Raw genomic sequence first — 24,620 nt, 5'->3', positions numbered from 1 at the left:
TTATTGTTTTTTTTTTTTTCACTTAATCTATTGATTTGAACTCTTCTTAGGTTTTGAAACTTGATGTTGTTGTTTTTTATGGTACTAAGAATAGGGGTTGCAATATGTATCCTACCCACGGGTATCTAATCCGACCCCACCCGATCGGGTAGGGTTGCCAACCCGATCCGCAGCGGGTAGGGTAGGGCGCGGGTAGAGTTTTCGTGCGGGTCGGGTAGGGTGAGGGTTGAGCCTCAACCCTACCCGACCAACCCGCACTCTATATATGTTTATGTTATATATTTATATAAAAATATGTTTTAAGTAGATGTTGAACCAAAGACCTCTCACTAAATGTAAAATATCTTTAACCACTAAAAGAAAATCATTAATTGATAATTTAATATCTTTTTTTACATAAAAATCAGTTTTATTTTAAATTATCATCCATTTATATAATAATGTTATATATTTTTTATAACCTGCGGGTAGGGTCGGATACTCGCGGGTTAAGAGCGGGTAGAGTTAGGGTTGGAATATTCTCAACCTGCGGATAGGATTAGGGTTAGATCCAAACCCTACCCTACCCTACCCATTGCCACCCCTATCTAAGAATCGGACTGAATTAGTCAATTTAACCTTTATAAGATAAAACTGTTTGAGAGCGAATTAATTGAAAAATTGGTTAATCGATTTATTTTAAAAGATTATATATTTTATACATAATATATTATTTTATTATTTAAATTTTTGAACTATTTAAATTTCTACCGGAACCTTGGTTCATGGAAGATGGGAAATGGATGAGTATTAGAGTGAGATTGATAATAACTTTTGACCTGTGAATAAAAATAAAGAGGTAATCACTAATGAGACGTATTTAATTTGATAAAGCTGCTATACTATATGAAGTGGGATTGTACTTGATTTGTACACAGGAATCTGAGATATACCCTCTGATCAAATGTATTGGCATGCACTTGGCAGAATGTGGTTAATTTAATGAGATGATGAATTGGAATAAGATGAGAGCAAATTAAAGCAAGGATGACGCATGCAGAAGAAAGAAACAAGTTCAGCATATCTTAAGAGCAGAGTGTGTATCAGAGTTCCACTCCTCTTCTTCAATAATTTGGAGCATGCACTGAACAAAGTGTGGCCAATCTGGCAAGATAATGTATCATATAAAAACCAGAATAACATGTATGAACCAAGCAGCACAATTTAAATGAATGTGGCATAATCAGCACCTTATTATAAATGCTAAACTAATTACATGTGTATAATATAATGGGGAGAGCATAAATTTCAGTGAAAAGTGAAGGAATTGTAGAAGGACACGTACCCGGGAATTGGGGAAAACAGCAATGGCAACCTTATGCCGTTATGCGATCTTGATTTGTTCTTGTCTCAGACATAACATCATGGGCATGGCAGCTTCTGAATCATGGGGTCCAAACACAACTAATTTCTACTCCTCCCTCTCTCATAATGTTTCTCTTTTGAATTGAACTACATCAATGCTTTTCAGTTGCATGTACATCTATATCCAACATTATATTTGTAATTAGCTTAGTGAACTATTTAGTTTCTTTCTTTTTCCCTTTTTTTCTTTTTTAATGGAATTAAAGACTTTTATTTTATGCAATCACAAATATCCTACACATTAGCTTCCATGAAAAAATTCCAAGTCAAACTTAGTTGGAAATTCAGCAGATATAAAACCTTAAGAAAATAAAATAGTGAAAGTGGCTACTTGCCACGTGTCATGTCAAAGTTAGTAAATATATCAAACTATCTTCGCAACTATTATTTTCACGAATAGTCATTATTTATTTAAGGGTAAAGTTCTTTTTTTATCTTTAATATTGATGATTTTTTTTTTTTAAATATTCTTAACACTTAGTTGTATATAATTTTTTTTTAATATTTTTTATTTGTGTTAAAATTATTCTTGATGTTAATTCTATGCAAGATATTAGGGATAAAATTGTAAATTTTTAGGGATAATTTTGATACAAATCAAAATGTTAGGGACAAAAATGAATAAATTGAAAGAGTTAGGACAAATTTGTGAGATTTAACGTTATGAATATTTTGAAAAAAATTGTAAAATTTTGGGACAAAAAATGAGTTAATAGTCAAATTAATTCCTAAAAATAGCTCGTTCTTTAAATTCATCTTTAAAAATTTTATCAATCAAATTGGTCATTCAAAAATAATAAATTAATCATTTTCGTCCTTCAGTCACTTAATTAATAGTTTTCGTAAATGATTGATGATATGGAACGTTAACTCACATTATACATGACACCTAGCATATACATATTTATTACAATTTATCACTTTAGTGTCGTTAGGTTATATTAGGATTACGGTTAATATAATTGGGAAAATATATTAAATTGATAGATTTTTATAAACATATTTATTCATCGTCCAATTAGACATGTTAGGTATCATATATACTATTAGGTTAATTTTTTATATCATCAATCATTGATGAAAACTATTAATTGAGTGACGGAAGGACAAAAATGATTCATTTGTGATCTTTAAAAGACTAATTTAATTGATAAAATTTTTCAGGAATAAATTTACAAAATGTCTCATCTTTTAGAAATTAATTTAACCGTTAACCCGACAAAAAAGAATAATGATACACATCCGAATCTTTTAATGAATCAAGTCCAACCAGGTTAAATAATAAGACTAAGAATAATGCTAGTCATAACTGATTTTAATTATGTTAGACCAACTTGATTAGACTTGATTAAATAAAAAAAATACTTTATCCTTTATTTAATTTAAAGTAAAGTATCGTTTTTGTCCCCAACGTTTGGGGTAAGTTCTATTTGTGTTCCTAACGTTTAAATCGTCCTATTTGTATCCTTAACGTTTATAAAAGTGATTCAATGTTATCCTACTATCAATTATACTAACAAATCAGATTATATTTTTCAATTATTCTCACTTGGATGTATTCATTCTCAATTAGGTCTCACTTGGATGTGTTCAATTTTAATATTATACCTACTATTTGTGTTTAGATTCAATTATGTCCCTAAAAAAGTGAATTATGTAAATGTTGTAGGAATTAGTTTCAACATTTGATGAGCTATTTTTCGGAGTAGATCATCGATTCTATCCCAGGCATTTGTATTATAACTTCAAGAGATTTTTAAAACTCAAACTAAAGTGCTCATGATGTGTAATTGACGGCAGGATAACATTGAATCACTTTTATAAAGATACAAATAAAACGATTTAAATGTTAGGGACACAAATAGAATTTACCCCAAACATTGAGGACAAAAACGATACTTTACTCTTTAATTTAATCTAATGTTGTGGTGCTCTTTCCTAACTAACTTCAACCAAAAAAAAAAAAAAAGACTTATCATCTTAAATGACTGGAGCGTAAAATGATAAGCTGACCTTATTTGATAGGTCTAACATGATAGGGTTGATAATATAAGAGTCTAATAAATATCACTTTCGTAAAGAATTTTACTATTTCCTTTTAACCTCTTGTGAAAAGTCTAAAACTGATTCTCTGACCGTGATAGTTCATGGACAATGATGTTCATGCATCAAAGTTCCATATACTACCCATACCTGTAACCTTTAGGGACAATAATGCTACAACGACAAAACAATATAGCCAAATCCACCCTCCCCTCTCTGTATTTGACAGCTATTACGGAAGCCGGATGAAATAGAAATCTTGGTAAGAAGTTACATGCTAGTAGGTGAGAACTAATTTTTTTTTTTTTTTAAATCTACTAAACTATGGTAGGAAGTATTATTATTTTTTGGGTTGCCGTTCTAGGAAATATCTTAATGGTGTATTTATTCTTTTTGATTAAATCTTAGGGGGGAACTTTTCTTTTTAATTACAATAAACACCTGCATTACACACAAAAACCGATTCATATCCACTAATAGGCAAAGCCACAAGAATAGGGTGGCTTTTCGCCCACGACCAAACCAGTAACCATAGTCATGGAAAGGCAGAACGCTGGACCATAAACATTTGAAGGCCCTGAAAAAGAATCTAGGCCTTCACGGTTAAGAACTAGTGGCCTAAAATTAAACTTCAGCCCACTTGAGAGATTCTCTCTTGCGTTTATTTCATTTATTTATTTCATAAAACAAGTGGCGTTACCTGCATAGATAGCCTTTTGAATTCCATAACGATAGTTGAAATTTTATAATTTACATGTAGGCAACAAGTTGAGTATCTAGACTTTAGAGTCTAGACTTGGCATCTTGGTCAAATTGTTGTTAATATTCTCCTGCAACACACTTTGTGATTGACACTCTGCAAAGTGCAGGATCAATTTGATTGTTCTTATTTCTTCTTTTTAATCATGAATAAACGTATTAACAAGTAGCAGCCATAGGTTATTAGAACCTCGAAGCAAATTAGCAAACTGACCCCAAACAAGCCTAGTCCTAATAACGCAAGTGCTAGTGGCATTAGACACACTACCACATTATGCAACAATTCATTCTCAAAATGCCAGAAATAGTGCATAGCTTGTATAAAAAAGGGTACATCTGAACATAAGAAGTGCAGCATCTATCTCTTACAATATGTGTTTTAAATGGGGAACACAAATTTCAACCAAAGTTTTGAATTGTACCCTTCCTTTGGACGCTCGTTGGAATCAGTCATAGCCTTTTCCCAGACAATTCAGACAGCGTTGGACCCTACAAAGCCATGAAACATGATGAGGATAACTCGCAGGTCACAATGTAACCGCAATTATCAAATGATCTTGTGATGCTCAATTGGTATACTAGAGAAGAGAAACAAGGAAGCAAGGTAACCTGTTTCCCTCACAAGTAGGACAAAGGCAAGGGTTGATTGCAATGGGATCATACATTGGTGACCATGAAATGGTGGCATTCCCTTTGCACAGTTTGCATATGTAGAATCCCTTCCCTCTACAGGCCATACAAGGCAACGCTGTCTTTTTCTGGGGAAAAAATGTCAAATATATGAACATATACACAAGAGCATGATTAAAGAACCATGGCAGAAAAATAAAAGAAAACGCATCTTTACCCGTTTCTTCTCAGAAACAAAGGAAATCGTTTTTAGGGTCACAGTAGAAGCCAAGTTCAAAGCGGCTATTCCACCCAATATGATTCCAGCACCGGTAATCACTGTTCTCAAAGGCCCTGAATTATTCATCTCTTCTTCTCAGAGGAAATTTATCAAACACCTGAACTGCAGTTTCCACAATAACAACATTTACCCCCCCCCAACTACGTGTCTTGCGATGGGGTCACAAAATGAGACAACTTTGAGCCGTTAAGTACCTACCAAGTTGATGATATAAACGACTTACCGTTTCGCGGGCATGTTTACTATACGATGTCGTTTTCATACTTGGCTTTAACTAACATTCTAACAACATCATCGTTCTGCAACAGAAGATCGCGTTAGTGTACTATGTGGACTCAGCTAGAAGCCTAGAACTACTCCAACGACAATAGCCTGTCTTCCATCAACACTCCTCCATGAAAATCGTATTTTCGAAAAACCCAATTAATATTCTAAATTCTCGATCTACTTCTTCTTCCCTTTTTCTCTTCCATTTCCGTTCCAATGTTTTCAAAAGACGCAGCTTTGTTCTCAGTTCCAGCAGAAAATGGACCCTTGGAACCAAATCTCTCAAATTATCGTCTTCTCCCTTAAGAGCTTCGTGTGCTCCTATCTCAACTGTCTATGGCGGCTGGGACGAGGTTGCAGTCGCCGGTGACTCCGATTCGCTGCGCAGTTTTCTCGCTTCCATTGGAATCGATGATAGGAAGAATGTTTTCGTGTTCATCTTGGGCGTTGTTTGCGCCATGGCGATTTCCAGGGTTAGGGTTTCTTCCATCATTGTTATTCCAGCTTCAGCTCTTGTTTTTGCGGTTGGTTTCGCCGTAGGGTTTTTCCGAAGCGGTGCCTTCGGTGACGCCAGGATTAGCGGGACCAAGAGGAAAGAGAAGGACGAGAATTCGAAGCTGTTTTCGGAGAAATTGAGGAGCTTGTTGGAATTCTTCGATGAACTCGATGGTGTGGTCAATAACATGAAGAGCGATGTACAATTTGCCATCAGGAATAAGAAAATTGAAGAGAGTGATTTCTTTGGGTATGTTGATGTCACAGATAAAATAAAGTTGAAGGCTTTGAATGCTAGGAATATTGTGAAGGCTTTAATTGATAATGAGGGAAATTCTAATGGGGCTTTTGTTGAGAACAATAAAGGTAGTAGAAGAAAGAAAGATGCTGGAGAAGCTGGGTACCAGATGCTACAATCTATTGGAAGTTTGTTTGGAGAAAAATCAGTTACCTCGAATTCTAACAAAGTCAGAGAAAATGTTAAGCAAGAGACAGTGGATAGAGCATTGGATCAAGCACCAGGAAATGGTACTGTGCCTCCTGTTGAAGATAAGGCTTCAAATTCAGATAGTAGAGGGAATGGTAAGTTGGATTCTTCTCTAGATTCTTCAATTAGCTCTGTTTCGGATATGTACAGAAATGGAAGAAAAAAGGGTACTGCTGAGAATGATGATTTTGGATTAGGAGGTGTTGGCAGGAAAACTAATAAATTTCGTGATGAGAAAGAATATAGTTACCGGAACAAAGGATTGAGGTTCACAAATAATCGCAGTTTCTCTCTGAAGATGGATTCGAGCAGTGTAACAGACATGTGGGAATCTCATGACAATCTGCTTGATTCTGAAAGCATGAAAGTCAGAATGGAACACATGGAAAGTGAATCTTCCTTTGTGCAGGAGCAGTTGCTCAATCAAGGGCACAAAACTTTCACGTCTTCTTATGACAAGAGGGATGATGAGCCTCGTAGGTCTCAATTTGAAGAAGATGCAATGAATTATGATCATCGCAATCAGCATCATGATGATGACTTGCCTGGGCGTGAGAGTGAATTCAATGCTTCTTCATCTGCAAAGACATCAGATGATGAAATGTTTGGTAGGTTCCTTGCTGAAGCAACCGAACTTCAAAAGCAAGCAAAAGTGTTTATAAAGGCTAGGCATGATGAAGAGCAAGCTGAAATCATGTTATATAGGTCTGCTAACCTATTTTCCAAAGCTTTAGACCTGAAGCCTATGAGTTTATTGGCTGTAGGCCAGTTAGGAAACACTTATCTTCTTCATGGAGAATTAAAGTTGAAGATCAGTCGTGAACTGCGAGGTCTACTTTCAGGTAGCATCCAACCATCATCTGGGAGACGTCGTAGAGTACTGAAGGGAATGCAGAAAAAAATCACTAGTAAAGAAGAAGTTGCACCATTGCTTATTGATGTATGTGAAGAATGTGAAGAGCTTCTGGTTGAGGCTGGCAGAAAGTATAGGCTGGCATTGTCAATTGATGCGAATGATGTGAGAGCCCTGTATAATTGGGGCCTTGCTCTCTCTTTTCGTGGGCAATTGATAGCAGACATTGGTCCGGTATGCATTTCTTGACATCTTACTAGAAAGCAGCCTGCTTAAATTCATATAAAAGCTTCTGTGATTTTGCTGTTTGGTTGGCATGATTTCATATGCCAGTTTGATAAGCTCACTTTTGTTGTTTTATTATTTTGTTTTTGTTTGAAGTTATTGTTGTCTTCAAATATCACAGGGTGCTGCTTTTGAGGCTGAAAGAGTATTCCTGGCTGCTATTGACAAGTTTGATGCTATGTTGTTGAAGGGCAATGTTTATGCACCAGATGGTAATGTCTGTACTCCTGAATTTTGAAATTTATAATTTCCACATACAAGTGCATCTGTAAAATATTTTGCTGACAAATTTCCTGTACAAAGCATATGGGGGCCGTATATGACCCTATTTGAATTTTAAGGTAAAAATAGTTTTGAAGTTGTATCTCTGAGAAGAACCACACTGGAGGATCGGAATATAGGTCTTGAAAACAAAAACATGCATAATAGATGGAGACACATTTGAAGTAACTTATGGATAAGTTACACTCTATCAATGTTTGATGGCCTCATGCTGTTTGTCTGTTTGAATTTTTGCTTAGTGAAAAAATAATAATAATCAATCCGCAACATATAAGGCTAGGTTGTTGCTTATGATATTAAATTGATCTTTCACATCTCCTCCCCCCCCCCCCCCCTCTTTTTCTCTCCCGTCTCGTTTTGCATATATCTTTTACTCGATGGTACCATTTCGAAAGTCCTAATGCTATGTTTAACTTGGATCTCAACATGGTTGAAGCAGCTTTGTTCAGATGGGGTGTGGCATTGCAGCAGAGATCTCGGTTAAGGCCAGGAACCAGTAAAGAGAAGGTGAAGTTGCTGCAGCAAGCAAGAAGGCTCTATGAAGATGCCCTTCATATGGATTCCAATAACATGCAAGCTAAAGAAGCTTTATCCTCTTGTCTCTATGAGCTCAATTACCGGTAATTCTAGCAGTCAATTCATCATGGAAAGGAGTTATCCAAGGGAATCAATCTGCTTTCAGTCCCCTGGTTTGCATAATAATTTGGGCATAGTGGAACTTAGCCATGCATGATTCCTAGTATTGTCTTTTTTGTATTGATTCTCCTTATAGTTAGACAGAGACACCAAAATAATAATAATTAATAATAACGAGGGTGCTACACAATCTACAGAATGAGTTCTATTCTTGGAGAGCACTTAGGAGGCTAGGAGAGTAATTTTGACTACCTGATAATAACAACGGGGACATAGCCTTGGTTTTGGGTTTTTGGGTTTACATTGTATTATATGATATGAATCCTGAAGTGAAGATGGAAAAAAGCATGTGGTTTTGATTATGGGTGAAAGAAATAAATTGTAGTTGTGAACACGGTTGATGGTTGATGGTTGTTGGTTGATTAGCATTGTTGTGTGGTTTAGGCGCGTAGTCGTTCACGAGTTGAACTTGATTGAAGTGCTCGTACCTTACCTACGTATGACATCCATCAAATGTGGCCTTCTTTTTTGTCTCTACTCTCTACTGTTTGTTCAAACTTCAAACTGCTTCAATTCCTGGTACATCATCATCGTGATTTCAGGATTAATAATTTAATACTTTCTCAAATTCATAAATAATAATCATCATCATTGGATACAGTCACAGGCCCCACGCGCACCTTGTCTCGTATTTTATTTGACTTAAATTTTAATTTTGTTTTTAATGTTTGACGTATTTTATTTTTATTTTGTTTTATTTTATTTTTATTAAAATTAATTTTTTAGAAACACCAAAAAAAATGATTTTTTTTTAAATATTCTATTATTGTTATAACTTTTTCTAAGTACAACGAAAATTATAGTGATAGTGGTTATAGTAGTAGTTGTAGTGATTTAAGAGTAATAGTGACAGAATAATAAGAACAAATATATAATAATAGAAAAAAAATTATTTTGAGACAAAAATAAAATGTTTTAAACGTTACGGGTGAAATTAACACTTAATCGAAAGTTCGAAATGTTAAGAATTAAAATAGTATTTTATTTTATCATAAGTATTTGTATTAGTGACGGATCCAGACAATTTTAATAGTGGTGGCGAAATATATATAATATGATAATAATTTTTATAATAAAAATATTACGTTTACATAAAAAATTAGTTATCAAATTATCTACTATAAATTTGTGTATAAATACATATATCATTTAATTTATTTTTAATGTGTATTTTGTATTTCAAAATTTGTATTTTTAAAATTTATTCTGTGCAAGTGATTATTTTATGTATACGTAGTATAATTGTTGTTATAATTATATTTTGTTATTGTAAAATATGATTAGGTTTCAAAATATCTAATTACAAATTAAAATACTAAAATAGTAATTTAAATAATAACATATAATTTAAAATTTAATTTTTTATATTTTATATTTTAAAACCTTGACAATATAATTAAAATGTCTTTTTTTTTGTATATGTTGTTAAACAATCATTTAAAACTCAACTTTCATACCATTAACTCTTGATGATATTCATAGTTGAAAAAGTTCATTTAATTAGTGTAGTTATTATGAAAAAACTAAAACTAATTTTAAAAGAAGAAATACAAATGGACAGATAATATTCTTTCGAGTCGATTTCTAAGAAAGAACATCAATTTTATTTAAATTTGAAACTTGATCATTATAATGGACATCTAATATGAAGTTTTTAAATTGGCTATCAAGTATAGAAAATTGAATAAAAAATTATTGTAGGGTCAAATTTAATAATTTAGTAGGGGCAAATAAATAATTATTATATACTACTCAATAAAATTCCAAATTGTAGTGGGGCAAGTGCCCCCACACCCTAAGGAGTGGATCCGTCCCTGATTTGTACTATCTAGTGGAAAATTAATATATTCTTCATGGACGATAATAAATATATATCTTCTAATTTTAGTCCTTAATATTTGAATTAAATCTTAATTTCGTTTCTAGCATTTGAAATATCTTATTTTTATTTTGTCTTATTTTTGTATTTTGAATAAAATTATTTTTTTAAATATCTTTTTTCCATTATGATTTTTTCTTAATTGCGACAAAAATTATAACGATAGTGGTCATAGTAGTAGTTATAATAAGTGTTTATTTGAGCATAATTAAGTTGATAAAAAATATTTTTTTAATAAAAAATATATTTTTTATTTTTTAACGTATTTGATAAATTTCTAGTAGTAAAAGTAAAAATACTAAAAAAATAAAAATATCTTTTTTAAGAAACTACAATTTACATCCTTTTAAAAATAATTTTTTTCTTAAAAAAATATTTCTCATATAATAAATTAACAAAAAATACTTTTATATTGTTGTACTTAAACATAATTAACAGATAAAAAGATCTTTTTGTATGAGATATTCAAACATAAAATTACTTTTATATTTTTAAAAAATCTTTTAAAAAAAGATAACTCGAAAAAAGATATTTTCTTAAAAGTTTAGATAAACCCTAATTTGAATAATAATAATAATAATAATAATAATAATAATAGAAAAAAGGTATTTTTAGAAGAAAAAAATCAATTTTTACTAGAAATAGAAAAAACAAGACGTCTGGGACAAAAAAAAATATTTTAAATGTTATAAATGAAATTAACACTTAATTAAAACGTTAAGCACTAAATATGTATTTTATTCGATCACAAGTATTTATACTATCCAGTGAAAAATTAATATATTCTTCAAGGACAATAGTAAATATATAACTTCCAAATTTTTATGCAAGATAAAGTATTAGGATTTGATGTCTATATTATTCATACTAAACTTAAGAGAATCAGATTTTTTCCCTCAAAACCTTATGAATGGACTAAGAGTCCGTTTGGAAAGAGCAGAAGCTACTTTTTTATTTTTGGATTATAAAAAGTTACAATGTGTGTGTTTGGCACTATTTTTAAAAAAAGTTTTTAATTTTTCAAAAAGTTAATTTACAGTTTTTTGAAGAAGTAGAAATATATGACTTCTCTACTTCTCCATAAGTCATTCTACCACTTTCTTAAAAAAAATTTAATTTCAAAACAAAAAAAATCTATTGACTCTGTGAAAAATACTAACCCTTCACCACCATTTTCACGCAAGGAGCCAAGGACTCTTAGAAGCACTGACCTTCCATCATCACTCCACCATCATTCTCACGCAATATTCCAAACCTCACCATTTTTACGTAATGATTCATCTGATGGATATATTCCTTCTAAGTATTTTTTTTTATCATTTTATCACTCTATTTTTTATTATTAAATTTGTATTTAATTATGGTATAAAATTTTAGTTTTAATTTTTTTTTTCATATGTGATTTTATAGTTTGCTATTATTTTCATAGTTAATTATAGCAAGTTCTTGACCTCAATAAAGAAGAAGGGAGTTCTAATATGAGTAAAATAAAAAAAGCAACAAAATATACATTAACACACATTTTATATTTATTTTTTATTTTCACCTATCATATCATATACAATATTAGTGATTAGGTTATGTAAAATCAACATTTAATATTGGAAAGTATTTGTTATTATCATTATTTTAATATTCATTCTCTTTTGCAAAAAAAAATTATTTTTTGAGTTATTTATCTAAACGTTACAATTTTAAAATAAGTACTTTTATAACTAAAAATACAAATACAAAATAACTTATTTATAAGAATAAAACCCAAATCAGCCCCTGACAATTACCTCGAAAGACAACGAGGTCCCTGACAAAATAAAAACCTCAACCCGGCCCTTGACAAAAAAAAAAACCCCAACCCGGCCCCTGACAATTACTTCGAAAGGATAACGAGGCCCCTGTGCCAAAAAAAAATTAATGTTATTTTTTTTGGTACAGGGGCTAATCAGTCCTTAAAAAAAATTATCAGGGACCGGATTGGGTGTTTTTTTTTCTTGGGAGCCTCGTTGTCCTTTCGAGATAATTGTCAGGGGCCGGATGGGGTATTCACTCTATTTATAAGCTACTATTAATAAAAGTCATTATGATTGAAGCTCTTTTTTCAAAAAAATTTATTTAAGCTTTTTACGGCCTAAAGAGTTCCATAAGCAAACCTGTTAGACATTTCATCAGAGCATCTCGGGCGGATAAGGCAAGGTGTGATTTTTTTTTTTTTTTTTTTTTGGCTTCTTCAAGTTTCAATGTTTTCAAAAATACACTAAAGTCTCCACCACCCCCCACGCGCTAACAATCAAACCAACTTGAAGGCATGGACTTATGTAAACCCCGGTTAAATTAGTAAATAATTAGTCAATAAATTAGTTTTTAATAAGAAGGATTAGAAATGTGAATATTATATCAAATTAGGATAGAGCTCATCGAAACGAAAATTTTGACACTAATTTTGAGAAAATCGGTCCAAGATTGGACCGAATGGACCGAACCGGTTGAACCGGATCCAAATCGGACCATCGGTCCAACCGAACCGACCTATTAAATGAACCCACGCATTGCATCTCCCTCATTTCAGCAACGTGACGCTGAAAGCTTGCGTCCAGGGAGGAGAAGAAAAAGGGGTCCGAACCCTCGTTCCAAGTTCAAGGCGCCGTAACTTCCCGATCCGAGCTCCGATCGCCGCACCGTTTGCGACCACGCGTCCACCGCGTCGAGCTTTACATTTCTACCGGAACAATTTTATAGGTAAGCCCTTAAATATTCTCAGCCACTCTTTTTCCCCAATTTTCGAGTTTTGAGAAGGGGTATTGAATTTCTTTGATTTTTGATGTTTTAGGATCCAATTAGCTTGAGAAAAACGTTCACTCTTGCTTATGTGAAGCTTGGGTAAGGTGAGGATACGATAATTCTATTTTATTTTCATTGAATTTGAGCTTTGAGTATTAAATTGGATATATATGTGTTATGAATGTGTATTAGGTTGTGAATAAATAATTGGAGCTTGAAATTGTGAATACTGGAACTTGGAGAAAGCGGATTAGTTGAGTTTTGAGGGGCTGTCTTGGTTTTGAATAAATAGCTTTGGTCGTTACGTGGAAATCGGCCAAGGTATGGTTTAGGTTTCTTGCATTTAATATATAATGTTCTGTGAAAACTTAGGCTAGATGACCATAGGATAAGTTGGAATGCAGGTGTATGTTTAATATTTAGTAATTTGTCGATGAATATAATTGGTTGAAGTTTATTGGATAATTAGTTTTTAATTTTGGATGGTGAATGTTGTTATGTTAATTTGGAGGGAATTATGGTTGAATGTTATTGTTGATTAACTAATGATTTGGTGAATTATTGATTTGAGGTATAACTATTGTGGAGGTTGTTGTGATAATGAGGTATTTTGTGTTAAAAGCTCAGGAATTGTGAACTATGATCCTTAGTTGAATTTTGGGTTGTTGGATTTGAATATAGTATGAGTTTAATTGTTTATCTGAGGTAGATTTATCGTGGTGGTTGTTATGATGATGAGGAAGGGTATGTTGAATTGAAAAGAAAGCAGGTTTGGACCCGAAAAGGGTGGCAAAGTCCGAGTTTTAGAGGAGATGCTACCGAAATTCTATAAAAATTAGAGATTTAGTTTATATGATTATTTATAAAGATTTAAGATTCAAAGGTTATATGGTTTGATTTTGAGTTATTAAGAAAATGAGCATGTTTTAAGTTTGATTCATTTGGAAAAGAATGAATTATGTTTTGAATTAGAACTATTGATGGACGGAATGAGAGATGTGATAATGAAGGATAAGGATTGAATATGTTTAATGTATGATGATGAATGAGATGCAATTAAGAATGATGTGGATGTTGAGGAATTATAATTGAATTATTTATATGGCTTATGAATTTGAATAATCTGAGATACGAGATTCCCTGGATTAAGTGCCGTGGCTTGCCACCACGTGTACCAGGTTGAAAACTCGATACTCTGTTGACCCTACGACGTAAGTGTGACCGGGCACTATATAAATTCCCGGGAATGTTACCCCCATTGAGCAATATTGATTATTTGAGAAAAATCTATGCATAGACTCTTGGGGATGCACGTCGGGGGACAGTCTAAGGACAATTCAGACTTGTCGGGTTGGCTGGATAACCGACAGATGAGCCTCATCAGCCATAGGACAGGCATGCATCATATGCATATTACTTGAATTACTTGCTTGTGCTCTAATTGGGTGTGCCTATCTGTATTTGCCATGCTAAATGTGTATTTGTTACCTGCAGTAGTTGTAACCTTCTTGTGTTTGCATTTATCTGTCTATTTGTCTGTGAAAATACATGATGGAGTTGGAGGTATGGAGGAATGGCAGTATAGGACTTAGATTTAATGGACTCTTAAGTTAAGTTATGATTAAATATTTTTAGGAAACCACCTTTTATGGCTTCTGTTTAATACTTTTAAGCTCTATAATCTGAGTGTCGATGTTCTAGGATTGCCTCTGGCATTCCCAGGACCTTATATATTATGTGTGAGGCACCTTTACCATACTGAGAACCTCCGGTTCTCAGTCCATACTATGTTGTTGTTTTTCAGATGCAGGTCGAGAGGCATCTCGTTAGGCGTCTGGACTCTTGAAGCGGAGTGGTTACTGGGATATTTTGTTATGCTATGATGTATATATATGTACTTAGCTTTCTCTCCGCATGACTTATTCTTTTTGATCCTCTTAGAGGTTTATGGAGAGGCAGGATTGTGTATATGTACTTTTGGATTTTGGATATGTATGTATATATGTGTAAATATTCTCCGGCCAGTCTTGACTTCGCAGGCTGAGTTAGGAGCTTGTTATTTTGTATCTTTGGTATTCTACTCCTACTTCTGTTATCTTATGTTTGATAGTTATGATTTTCTTAGCACGTAAGTTAACTCGTTCCTTGAGCGTAGCGCCTTTATTGTGCGATTTTTATTTCCCCCTTTTCTTCAAGGCTCCTAGCATATTATAATTCTTCTGCTATTATATGTACTCATTTTATTTTAGAGGTCGTAATACCTCACCACCTTTGTTTTACGACTTAAGCGTAAAGCTTAGTGTGGTAGGGTGTTACATTATGGTATCAGAGTAGTTCGTTCCTATAGAGCCTAAAAGACGGACTGATTGTACTTCTGTGCATTCTCTGTATATGTGTTTATGTGCTATTAGGATATCTGATTGATATATATGGCATAAACGTTTGTGAGCATGTATTTGGAACTTAAAAGCATTAGACCTGCGATATTGAGACTGATCAACTTAATATTACTTGTTTGATGTGTATAAGGACCAGATGTCGACTCGCAGACGCGGTCGCGGGCGAGGTAGAGGTAGAATACGCATCGTTACTCCTAGCCCGGTAGGGAATGATCCAGTAGACTTTATGGCTACTCTAGGAAATATGGCTGCAGCTATGTAGACAACAGCCGAGGCACTGGGTAATAAGATAAACCAGGATAATCACGGGAACAATAATGATGAGGGCGGTCCTATGACACTTGCTATATTTCTGAAAGTTCATCCTCCGATCTTCAGGGGAACCTCAAATCCCACTAACGCAGATAATTGGATTCAAGCTATGGAACGGACGTTGCAGGCCCAACAGGTTCCTGAGAAGTAATTGGTTGAATTTGGAATTTATCAACTGCAAGGTGAGGCTCAGTATTGGTGACAGGGGACACGATGTATCCTGCAGGCAGATGACGCTGTGATAGTCGGGAGATTGGTTATTTAAGAGCCATGTTTTGCTTGATTATTCTGAGAAGTCAGTACAGTTTATGTTAGAAAGGTCAGAAGCGCCGGTTGTGGTGAATAGTTACTATTTGAATTTTATGATAGTAAACTGTTCTGGAACTGAATGTCAGGGTATTATGTTATTAACTGCGAGAATATCAGGTGATGATCAGAGTTTAGAGCAGATTTCGGTTGTATGTGAATTTCCAGATGTGTTTCCGGATTATATTAATGAATTTCCCCCTAACCGAGAGATTGAATTTGCAATTGAGTTGGTACCTGGATCCGGTCCAATTTCAATTACTCCTTATAGGATGTCGCCTTTAGAAATGGCTGAACTGAAGGCTCAGCTGGAAGATCTGTTGGGTAAGCATTTTATCCGACCAAGTGTTTCTCCGTGGGGAGCGCCAGTATTACTGGTAAAGAAGAAGGATGGGAGTATGCGGCTGTGTGTCAATTATCGGCAATTGAATAAGATCACTGTGAAGAATAAATATCCGTTGCCTAGAATCGATGATCTAATGGATCAGTTACAGGGTGCCGGTGTGTTTTCTAAGATTGACCTGCGATCAGGGTATCATTAGATAAGGGTTAGAGACGAGGATATTCCGAAAACTGCTTTCAGGACACGTTACGGTCATTATGAGTATACAATGATGTCTTTCGGGTTAACTAATGCCCCGACAGTATTTATGGATTATATGAACAGGATTTTTCGGCTGTATTTGGACAAGTTTGTTATTGTCTTCATTGATGATATTCTTGTTTATTCTAAGACTGAAGAGGAGCATGTTAATCACTTACGAACTGTATTACAAATCTTGAGAAATAGGAAGTTATACACTAAGTTATCTAAATGCGAGTTTTGGAAGAGTGAGGTAAAGTTTTTCGGTCACGTGGTGAGTAAGCAGGGAATAGCCATGGATCCTGCTAAGGTAAAAGTAGTGATGAAATGGGAGTGATTAACTTCAGTAATAGAGATTAGAAGTTTCCTAAGTTTGGCGGGATAGTATCGAAGATTCATTAAGGGACTTTCATAACTCGCCTTACCTTTAACTAAGTTGACTAGGAAGGATACGCTTTTTATTTGGACCCAGAGTGTGAAGAGAGTTTTTAAGCATTAAAGCACAGATTGACTACTGCACTCGTGTTAGTATTGTCTGAACCAAGTGAGCCGTTTGAAGTGTACTGTGATGCATCGCTGAAGGGCTTGGGGTGCGTTTTGATGCAGCACCAGAATGTTGTAGCATACGCCTCACGGAAATTAAGGCTGTATGAGATGAACTATTCGACACATGATTTAAAACTTGCTGCTGTTGTGTTTGCTTTAAAGATCTGGAGGCACTACCTCTATGGCGTTAAGTTTCATGTTTTCTCAGACCATAAGAGTTTGAAGAATCTTTTTGAGCAGAAAAAGTTGAATATGTGGCAGAGGAGGTGGATGGAGCTTCTGAAAGATTATGATTTTGAATTGAATTATCATCTAGGAAAAGCGAACGTTGTGGCAGAGGCTTTGAGTCGAAAGTCTTTATATGCAACTTGGATGATGCTACGGGAAGAAGAATTACTAAGGGCATTTCAAGGTTTGAATTTGGGAGTTAGAGAAGAATCTGGAATTCTGTGTTTGAGTCAATTGCAGATCTCAAGTGATTTTAAATCAGAACTTCTGAAGGCTCATCGAGACAATGAAGCGTTACGTAAGGTATTACCAGCAGTCAAACAGGAGAAACAGTGGAGAGTGTTAGAAGGACAGGAAGGTTTGTGGAAGTTCAAGAACCAGATTGTTGTGCCAGATATTAAAGAATGATGTGGCATTGCATGTATCTAAATGTTTAACATGTCAGAAGGTTAAGATTGAGCATCAGAGACCATCAGGGACCCTTCAGCCTTTGGAGATTCCACAATGGAGGAATTGGCTCGAATGTATATCAAAGAGATTGTCAAATTGCATGGTGTGCCTTCTACTATCAAATCTGACAAAGATCCTCGCTTTACATCAAAATTCTGGGGAGCTTTTCAACGTGCATTTGGGACTCAGTTAAGCTTGAATACTGCGTATCACCCTCAGACAAATGGTCAATCAGAGAGAACTATTCAGACCTTGGAAGATATGCTAAGAGCTTGTGTATTGGACCAGTCGGCGAGCTGGGATCAGTATATGCCATTAATAGAATTTGCTTATAATAATAGCTATCATGCGAGCATCGGAATGGCTCCATATGAGGCTCTGTATGGCAGAAAATGTCAGTCTCCACTATGTTGGTATGAAACTGGAGAAAGGAGTTTATTAGGGCCTGAAATGATAGCTGAAACGACTGGGCAGATAAAGAAGATTCGTAGTCGAATGCTTATAGCCCAAAGCCGCCAGAAGAGCTATGCTGATCAGAGGCGAAAGCCTTTAGAATTCGAAGAAGGAGAACATGTCTTTCTGAAAGTTACACCAACCACTGGCGTGGGAAGAGCTATTAAGACCAAGAAACTGAATCCCCGTTATATTGGACCGTTTGAGATTCTGAAGAGAATTGGACCAGTGGCTTATAGAATTGCCTTACCGCCATATCTTTCGAATTTGCACGATGTGTTCCATGTGTCACAGCTTCGGAAGTATACTCCTGACGCAAGTCATGTTCTAGAACCAGAACCAATCCGAGTGAGAGAAGATCTAACACTTCCAGAAATTCCGATGAGGATTGATGACACCAGTGTTAAACGATTACGAGGAAGGGAAGTATCATTAGTAAAAGTAGTTTGGAGTCGAGCTGGTATCGAGGAACATACCAGGGAACTCGAATCAGATATACGAAAGGATTACCCACATCTCTTTTCAGATAACTGCTGACTACATCTGAATTTTGAGGGCAAAATTCTTTATTAGGTGGGTAGGATGTAAACCCCGGTTAAATTAGTAAATAATTAGTCAATAAATTAGTTTTTAATAAGAAGGATTAGAAATGTGAATATTATATCAAATTAGGATAGAGCTCATCGAAACAAAAATTTTGACACTAATTTTGAGAAAATCGGTCCAAGATTGGACCGAATGGACCGAACCGGTTGAACCGGATCCAAATCGGACCATCGGTCCAACCGAACCGACCTATTAAATGAACCCACGCATTGCATCTCCCTCATTTCAGCAACGTGACGCTGAAAGCTTGCGTCCAGGGAGGAGAAGAAAAAGGGGTCCGAACCCTCGTTCCAAGTTCAAGGCGCCGTAACTTCCCGATCCGAGCTCCGATCGCCGCACCGTTTGCGACCACGCGTCCACCGCGTCGAGCTTTACATTTCTACCGGAACAATTTTATAGGTAAGCCCTTAAATATTCTCAGCCACTCTTTTTCCCCAATTTTCGAGTTTTGAGAAGGGGTATTGAATTTCTTTGATTTTTGATGTTTTAGGATCCAATTAGCTTGAGAAAAACGTTCACTCTTGCTTATGTGAAGCTTGGGTAAGGTGAGGATACGATAATTCTATTTTATTTTCATTGAATTTGAGCTTTGAGTATTAAATTGGATATATATATGTGTTATGAATGTGTATTAGGTTGTGAATAAATAATTGGAGCTTGAAATTGTGAATACTGGAACTTGGAGAAAGCGGATTAGTTGAGTTTTGAGGGGCTGTCTTGGTTTTGAATAAATAGCTTTGGTCGTTACGTGGAAATCGGCCAAGGTATGGTTTAGGTTTCTTGCATTTAATATATAATGTTCTGTGAAAACTTAGGCTAGATGACCATAGGATAAGTTGGAATGCAGGTGTATGTTTAATATTTAGTAATTTGTCGATGAATATAATTGGTTGAAGTTTATTGGATAATTAGTTTTTAATTTTGGATGGTGAATGTTGTTATGTTAATTTGGAGGGAATTATGGTTGAATGTTATTGTTGATTAACTAATGATTTGGTGAATTATTGATTTGAGGTATAACTATTGTGGAGGTTGTTGTGATAATGAGGTATTTTGTGTTAAAAGCTCAGGAATTGTGAACTATGATCCTTAGTTGAATTTTGGGTTGTTGGATTTGAATATAGTATGAGTTTAATTGTTTATCTGAGGTAGATTTATCGTGGTGGTTGTTATGATGATGAGGAAGGGTATGTTGAATTGAAAAGAAAGCAGGTTTGGACCCGAAAAGGGTGGCAAAGTCCGAGTTTTAGAGGAGATGCTACCGAAATTCTATAAAAATTAGAGATTTAGTTTATATGATTATTTATAAAGATTTAAGATTCAAAGGTTATATGGTTTGATTTTGAGTTATTAAGAAAATGAGCATGTTTTAAGTTTGATTCATTTGGAAAAGAATGAATTATGTTTTGAATTAGAACTATTGATGGACGGAATGAGAGATGTGATAATGAAGGATAAGGATTGAATATGTTTAATGTATGATGATGAATGAGATGCAATTAAGAATGATGTGGATGTTGAGGAATTATAATTGAATTATTTATATGGCTTATGAATTTGAATAATCTGAGATACGAGATTCCCTGGATTAAGTGCCGTGGCTTGCCACCACGTGTACCAGGTTGAAAACTCGATACTCTGTTGACCCTACGACGTAAGTGTGACCGGGCACTATATAAATTCCCGGGAATGTTACCCCCATTGAGCAATATTGATTATTTGAGAAAAATCTATGCATAGACTCTTGGGGATGCACGTCGGGGGACAGTCTAAGGACAATTCAGACTTGTCGGGTTGGCTGGATAACCGACAGATGAGCCTCATCAGCCATAGGACAGGCATGCATCATATGCATATTACTTGAATTACTTGCTTGTGCTCTAATTGGGTGTGCCTATCTGTATTTGCCATGCTAAATGTGTATTTGTTACCTGCAGTAGTTGTAACCTTCTTGTGTTTGCATTTATCTGTCTATTTGTCTGTGAAAATACATGATGGAGTTGGAGGTATGGAGGAATGGCAGTATAGGACTTAGATTTAATGGACTCTTAAGTTAAGTTATGATTAAATATTTTTAGGAAACCACCTTTTATGGCTTCTGTTTAATACTTTAAGCTCTATAATCTGAGTGTCGATGTTCTAGGATTGCCTCTGGCATTCCCAGGACCTTATATATTATGTGTGAGGCACCTTTACCATACTGAGAACCTCCGGTTCTCAGTCCATACTATGTTGTTGTTTTTCAGATGCAGGTCGAGAGGCATCTCGTTAGGCGTCTGGACTCTTGAAGCGGAGTGGTTACTGGGATATTTTGTTATGCTATGATGTATATATATGTACTTAGCTTTCTCTCCGCATGACTTATTCTTTTTGATCCTCTTAGAGGTTTATGGAGAGGCAGGATTGTGTATATGTACTTTTGGATTTTGGATATGTATGTATATATGTGTAAATATTCTCCGGCCAGTCTTGACTTCGCAGGCTGAGTTAGGAGCTTGTTATTTTGTATCTTTGGTATTCTACTCCTATTTCTGTTATCTTATGTTTGATAGTTATGATTTTCTTAGCACGTAAGTTAACTCGTTCCTTGAGCGTAGCGCCTTTATTGTGCGATTTTTATTTCCCCCTTTTCTTCAAGGCTCCTAGCATATTATAATTCTTCTGCTATTATATGTACTCATTTTATTTTAGAGGTCGTAATACCTCACTACCTTTGTTTTACGACTTAAGCGTAAAGCTTAGTGTGGTAGGGTGTTACAACTTACATACAAGAAAGCATAAACGTAAAAAATAAAGAAAAAGAAAAATCGATTTTAGCATCAATGAAAATGTTGGTAGAACAAAATGATAGACCCAACACGGATCAAATAAAAAATAGACCTGTTATATGATGGTCCATGTGCAAAACAACAGAACCGACCTAATAATTACACATGAATCATAGAGGAAAATTGAGTTTAGGAGAGGAGTTTTCTCTCATTTCTTATTTAATTAGTTGGAAGAGATAACTGAATTTAATGTCTAATCATGCCAAACAACATTACCTCCCCTCGAAAATATATGCAGAAAAGGGAGGGGAATATAAGGCAACAAATTCCATTGCGAAAGTCAATGTAAATATCTGAGAGGAAGCCATAGTTAATTAGTTATCAATCATATAATCTTATAAGCACAATAAGGCATGCATCCTCACAAAAAAAAATTAAAGAACGTGTGTTTGGTTCCGTGGGATAGTCAATCAACACCCTACAATTTGCAATTTTTTCTTTTCTTTTTTCTTAAGTAATGAAAATACTCTTCTCTTGTTCAATTTTCTTTTTAATTTTTTTAGTTTTATGTCACGTTTATTTTTGGTAGGTGATTAGAAAAATAAATACTGAAAATTTAATTTGCAACATCAAATTCAGTCACTGTTAAAGTAATGTTGTTATTAAGAATCAAACTTTTAATTTAAAAAGAGATTCTTATAAATAATAAGTAATGTTATGAAACACTTAATAAGTACTTGAGTGATACTATGAGATTTTTTTTCAATTTATAAAAAAAATTGGTTTCTAAAAAAAATAATTGTATTAAATGAAAATTTTAGACAAATCTTTATTATTATTTCATGAGTGTTGTCGAGATAAAATAATATTATTATGAATTCATGTTATTTTTTATATTTTTGTCAAGTATTCAAATTAACAAAAATCACATTTTTTTGTGGGTACTACTTTTGATTAAGAAGAAGCAAAATAATTTGATGAATGATTTATAAGAAAAAATATAAATGGTGATCAATTTGAAATATTTCTTCTAAAAATATTATTATTTCTTGTTTAGACCAAACATTTAATAAGTTGAATGATTTTTCTTATTCAAATATTTTGGACAATTTATTTTCAAATGATGTTTTCAAAGCAAGAATTATATTGACTCATATATTAAACATTGTTAAAGAGGTCAACAACTATTTAATGTGTATCATTTTTAGAGATGAAAAAATTATATCTTAATTCATATTCAATTTATATGGATGAAAAAATATAGAGAGTCAATTATATCATTTAATAATATAATATTGACCAATCCAATAGCCTCTTAATAATATAAGGTTATAAATTAAGAAATTTAAAAATTATATCACAAAATATAAAATTTTAATAAATAATACGTTAGTTATATTGTTTTGATTATACAAATAAATATAATATTAATAAACAAAGTCATCATAATTAGATTTTAACAAAAATAATTTTTCATCTAAATATCTTTTGTCATGATAATTAATAAATTTTAAAGGCAAACTTTATCTTATATATATGTTAGATAGTACTTGTTTAAACCGATTTTTACTTATAGCTAATTATTTATAGCATTTTTAAGCGTTAAGAATAAGTGTAACTTGAAATAAAGTTTTATTCACAACTCATAAGATAGTATCTGTAAATTTAACAATCAATATTATTTAAAAAAAATTTTAACAAATATAATTATGTGTAAATTGATTTGGACCATTTCTGTAATTAAGTTCAATACCAAAAATTAGGTTTTAGAGTATGAGAAGTTTTAAGAAATTAGTTTGATAATTAAGGTTTAGCTTGGTAAAATTTTTATTTTTTTAAAAGTAGTTTACAAAAATTAGCTTTTAAAAGATAACTTTCTAAAAGATAACTTTTTAAAAGTTGTAGCATCTGTATTTAGTAAATTAAATTAAAAATAACTTTTAATAAGTACAAGCAATAAGAAGTGTGTTTGGTAAAATAGTTTTTAAAATTTAAAAATACTATAATAGACATTAATATAAGAATTAAATGTGAATATTAATTAATGTACGAGTTTATATTAGACTTTTTAATTTTGATAAGCACAAGTCAACTTTAAAAGTTTTCCTTTTAGGTGCTTTAAAAATTACCCCTAACTTTTAAAAGCTGCAAACACAAACACATAAACTTTTTAATTTACCAAACACAAAACGAGGTGCTTGTCCTTAAAGCATTTCTTCAAAAAGTTTTATCAAACCGAGTCTAAGTGTTCTCTCGAATTCCGAAAAAAAATGTTACAAAGAGAACACTAACTCCTCATGATTGCTTTTGATATCTAATAAGAGTCAATAGTCAAAATCGTGCCTGAAAGATACACCGATCTCCATTTTCGTCCCCGAAAGATAAAGTTAATCAAAATAGTTCCCGAAAGATAACCGAGTTGTTCACGTTCGTCCTTCTGTCATCTCTTTCGCTGAGGTGGCTAACGTTGACTTACGTGTGACGTTAACTGCCAGCGTGGCAGACGCCTAGGTGTACCCTACTATTGCTGACAAGGTAAGTATGTTAAAACAGTTCAAATCAGTCCCTTAGTTGATGAACCCTAATCCTAAATTCGATGATGAATAAGTAGTGGCCAACAATCAGAGGGCCATATGCTTGGGTAGAACTTGAAATTGTTGGTTCATGGTGATCATGGAGATAGAAAATGGAGGTGGTAGTGGTGGTGTGTCATTTTCGTCACACGACAGTAATGGTTCCAGCGCTTCAATGCGAACTAGGAGGAAGACTCATAAGGAATCATGTTTCTGTGGGTTGAAGGCTGTGATAAAAAAAATCTGGGACAGCGGAGAATT

The 24,620-nt window shown here is 33.8% G+C and overlaps 2 protein-coding genes and 2 long non-coding RNA genes across 5 annotated transcripts; 3 read left to right on the top strand and 1 right to left on the bottom strand.

Annotated features, from left to right (window-relative positions):
- Positions 1 to 4,493: 4,493 nt before the first annotated feature.
- LOC112782757 (uncharacterized) lies at positions 4,494 to 5,252 on the bottom strand. Its single transcript, XM_025825318.2, has 3 exons — positions 5,054 to 5,252; positions 4,816 to 4,964; positions 4,494 to 4,695 (listed from the first exon to the last, which is right to left on the bottom strand). Exons 1-3 carry the CDS (start codon positions 5,180 to 5,182, stop codon positions 4,653 to 4,655), a joined length of 321 nt encoding a protein of 106 aa, XP_025681103.1. The 5' UTR covers positions 5,183 to 5,252; the 3' UTR covers positions 4,494 to 4,652.
- Positions 5,253 to 5,511: 259 nt separating this feature from the next.
- LOC112782756 (uncharacterized) lies at positions 5,512 to 8,815 on the top strand. 2 transcript variants are annotated; one of them, XM_025825316.3, is made up of 3 exons: positions 5,512 to 7,452; positions 7,625 to 7,715; positions 8,225 to 8,815. In XM_025825316.3, the coding sequence occupies exons 1-3, from the start codon at positions 5,512 to 5,514 to the stop codon at positions 8,407 to 8,409; spliced, it is 2,217 nt and encodes a 738-aa protein (XP_025681101.1). In that variant the 3' UTR covers positions 8,410 to 8,815. The 2 variants fall into 2 exon arrangements, with proteins under 2 accessions (XP_025681101.1, XP_025681100.1); XM_025825315.3 differs by having other exon boundaries at positions 8,222 to 8,815.
- Positions 8,816 to 12,915: 4,100 nt separating this feature from the next.
- LOC140182538 (uncharacterized) lies at positions 12,916 to 15,221 on the top strand. The gene is made up of 4 exons (XR_011878312.1): positions 12,916 to 13,093; positions 13,185 to 13,239; positions 13,328 to 13,456; positions 14,940 to 15,221. It is a non-coding gene; the product is annotated as an uncharacterized lncRNA (long non-coding RNA).
- Positions 15,222 to 19,239: 4,018 nt separating this feature from the next.
- On the top strand, positions 19,240 to 21,546 carry LOC140182539 (uncharacterized). Its single transcript, XR_011878313.1, has 4 exons — positions 19,240 to 19,417; positions 19,509 to 19,563; positions 19,654 to 19,782; positions 21,265 to 21,546. It is a non-coding gene; the product is annotated as an uncharacterized lncRNA (long non-coding RNA).
- The last annotated feature ends 3,074 nt before the right edge of the window (positions 21,547 to 24,620 follow it).

Source organism: Arachis hypogaea, chromosome 20, assembly GCF_003086295.3.
Source record: "Arachis hypogaea cultivar Tifrunner chromosome 20, arahy.Tifrunner.gnm2.J5K5, whole genome shotgun sequence".
In the NCBI taxonomy this organism is placed as follows: domain Eukaryota; kingdom Viridiplantae; phylum Streptophyta; class Magnoliopsida; order Fabales; family Fabaceae; genus Arachis; species Arachis hypogaea.
This window is presented reverse-complemented; position numbering and strand designations above follow the sequence as displayed.